General features: G+C 48.9%; 1 protein-coding gene across 1 annotated transcript in view; it reads left to right on the top strand.

Annotated features, from left to right (window-relative positions):
* Positions 1–2,961, top strand: part of LOC106817313 (squalene monooxygenase-like) — an 11,162-nt gene that overhangs the window by 3,481 nt on the left and 4,720 nt on the right. Inside the window, exon 3 of the mRNA XM_014821977.1 lies at positions 2,650–2,746. Coding sequence (XP_014677463.1) covers positions 2,650–2,746 — 97 coding nt within the window. The remainder of the gene's footprint in view (positions 1–2,649; positions 2,747–2,961) is intronic.

Below are 2,961 nucleotides of genomic sequence, written 5' to 3'. Positions count from 1 at the left end.
CGTGTGCGACGTGGGTGCGTGACGCGCGCGTGTGTGCGACATGTGTGCGTGTGCGCGACGTGTGTGCGTGAGCGCGTGTGTGCGACGTGAATGCGTGAGCGCGTATGTGCGACGTGTGTGCGTGAGCGCGTGTGTGCGTGTATGTGTGAGCGCGTGTGTGCGACGTGGGTGCGTGAGCGCGTATGTGCGACGTGTGTGCGTGTGTACGTGAGCGCGTGTGTGCGTGAGCGCGTGTGTGCGACGTGAATGTGTGAGCGCGTATGTGCGACGTGTGTGCGTGAGCGCGTGTGTGCGACGTGGGTGCGTGAGTGCGTATGTGCGACGTGTGTGCGTGAGCACGTGTGTGCGTGAGCGCGTGTGTGCATGAGCGCGTGTGTGCGTGAGAGTGTGTGTGCGTGAGTACATGTGTGTGACGTGTGTGCGTGAGCGCGTGTGTGCGTGAGCACGTGTGTGCGATGTGTGTGCGTGAGCGCGTGTGTGCGACGTGTGTGCGTGAGCGCGTGTGTGCGACGTGTGCGTGAGCGCGTGTGTGCGTGAGCGCATGTGTGCGACGTGTGTGCGTGCGTATACGCGTGTCAGTGATACGTGTTCTTGTGTTGCACGTGGGCGTTGTAAACTCGCGCATGTGTGTGTGTGTGTGTGTGTGTGTGTGTGTGTGTGTGTGTGTGAGTGTGTGTGTGTGTGTGTGTGTGTGTGTGTGTGTGTGTGTGTGTGCGTGCGCGTGCGCGTGCGTGCGTTCATGCGTTCCTTCTCATGTAATAGCACAATGTAGAGTGTCGGGGGACCCGTCTATATAGCGTTGGTATCAACATGGCAACCTCCATCATCGAAGACCTGTTCCACTAATACAGTGTTATAGTCACACTCACAGTCACTCTGGCTGTTTTAATAATAAAATGATTGTAAATAAACAAACCTCTCAATACAACAATACACAATATATACACAATATAAACAATACACACTACCCTCAGAAAGCATCTCGGAGCATTCGTGAGATCAACAATTTTCCCGCGCAACCACTATCGACATCATGCTTTTAAGGGCTAGTTATAAACCAGAAGGGCTAGTACAAACCTTACCTTACTAGAACTTCGGGCTAACTTGCATATTGTCCTTATTTCTACCCCTGCGTGTCCCATGACAGCTAGATCACACATTCGCAGCTCCTTCTCGATGGTCCTTCTCCAGGTTTCCTTGAGTCTTCCCCTCCTTCTCCTCCCATCTGGCATCCATCTAAGGTGCACAGGGGCATAGCGTACTAATTTTATCTGGGGGGGGGGGCAAGGCCACGTGCACGTTGTGTTCTGGGATGCTGACCGCCATTGATCAAGTATATGGTATCTAGATTTCTCTCAGGGGGAGGCAACTACCTCCCTTGCCCACCCCCGCTAGTTATGACCCAGGTACGTGCCTCCTCCCAGGCAAAATGAGTTAGCTACCCTCCTGTAAATGTGGTAAAAATGGCTTTAATGTAAACACTACCAATACCATACATTCGCGCACGCACAAACACGCACACACATACCAGATACACGCACCCACACCCAATAGAGTTATATAATATATGAGAACCTTAGGTTAGGGTTGAGTTAAGGGTTTTTAAGTTTAGGACGTTTTTTCACCTTTGTAACTTTGCGATGTTCCTGTCGACGGCTTACAAGTAAAAAGTTAACGGTAAGACTACTGTTAAGACTACTTTTGTTGCTGACACAGAGACCCAGGGACACACAGAGAGCTATTTCATTCTGGTATGCTTAATCTTGTTAGGGCAACACTCTGCCCCAGAGTTCACTAATATAGAGTTCTACAAACACGTGCACCGTTCAAATTCCACCACGGCAGCGACAACAACCCCTGGGGGCACTCCGTATATATTGCATGGTAGGTATGTGCCGCGGGAGAGACCCCCCTTTTTCACCCTAAACTTCCGTTCCAGTGCATCGCATTTTTAATAATATATCGTTCCAGAGCATCACAAGTTTACATTTTCGAACATAGCCAGTTCCAGAGCATTCCACATTCAACAAACATTAGTTCCAGAGACCCCCATTTTCAGGTCTGCGTTAGTTTCAGAGCCCCTCATGTTTGACTTCGCAGTGGCACATACCTACTATAATGTGGGGTGAGTGCCCCCCCCCCAGGAAACAACCACCACGGGTCACCTGCAGTTATTCACAAAAATTTGCCGATATCTACAGTAATAAACACATGGCTGTGTTTCCTTCCCATGAACTCAATATAGGATATGTTTCCCTTCTTGTATCTCACGTTAAAACTTATACGTTTAAAAGTAGGTGTCTCTGATAATGTGTCTTTCAAAGACGTATTTGCGTGAGTATTCCCTTCAAATTTACTCCGCAGTCCCTTAAAATCTGATTAACCTGCAGCCAACACTTGCCTTGCCCCAAATAATAATTTCAATAATTAATTTTCATTTCGATCCCTGTAGTTCGACCCACTCATAGGGTCCGACGATATATGAAAGAAGGGGGAGGGGGGAATGCTGCAGTGTCAGATCAGGGAAAACCCTTTGGGTTGCGAAGTGGCATCAAAATCAACTGTTTACACATGTATCAAGTTATCCCCACTGTTTGCAGAGCAGGTACCAGGTACTCATCTCTATTTGTTTATTCACGTATTTTACAGCAGCAAGCAAAGTGCAAAGTAAACACATTACAGGATGACTCGTCGCCCGCAGCCGTGGTTGAGCCGGAAGTACTCATCGTGGGAGCCGGTGTCGTCGGTAAACACTTAATCATACGTGAATAGTTCCGCTACTAGAAGATGCTAATGGGTCTACGTCTGATCAATAGATAGATCGATAGACATTTATTGATTTCGTTGCACCATTTTGATCTCTGCCCTGACTATGCACCTCTCCCCCTCTCTCTTTCCTCTCTCTGACCTCCTCTCTCCCTCTCTCTCCTTCTCTCTCTCTCTCTCTCTCTCTCTCTCTCT

Source organism: Priapulus caudatus, unplaced genomic scaffold (assembly GCF_000485595.1).
Source record: "Priapulus caudatus unplaced genomic scaffold, Priapulus_caudatus-5.0.1 Scaffold1676, whole genome shotgun sequence".
NCBI classification, from domain to species: domain Eukaryota; kingdom Metazoa; phylum Priapulida; class Priapulimorpha; order Priapulimorphida; family Priapulidae; genus Priapulus; species Priapulus caudatus.
This window is presented reverse-complemented; position numbering and strand designations above follow the sequence as displayed.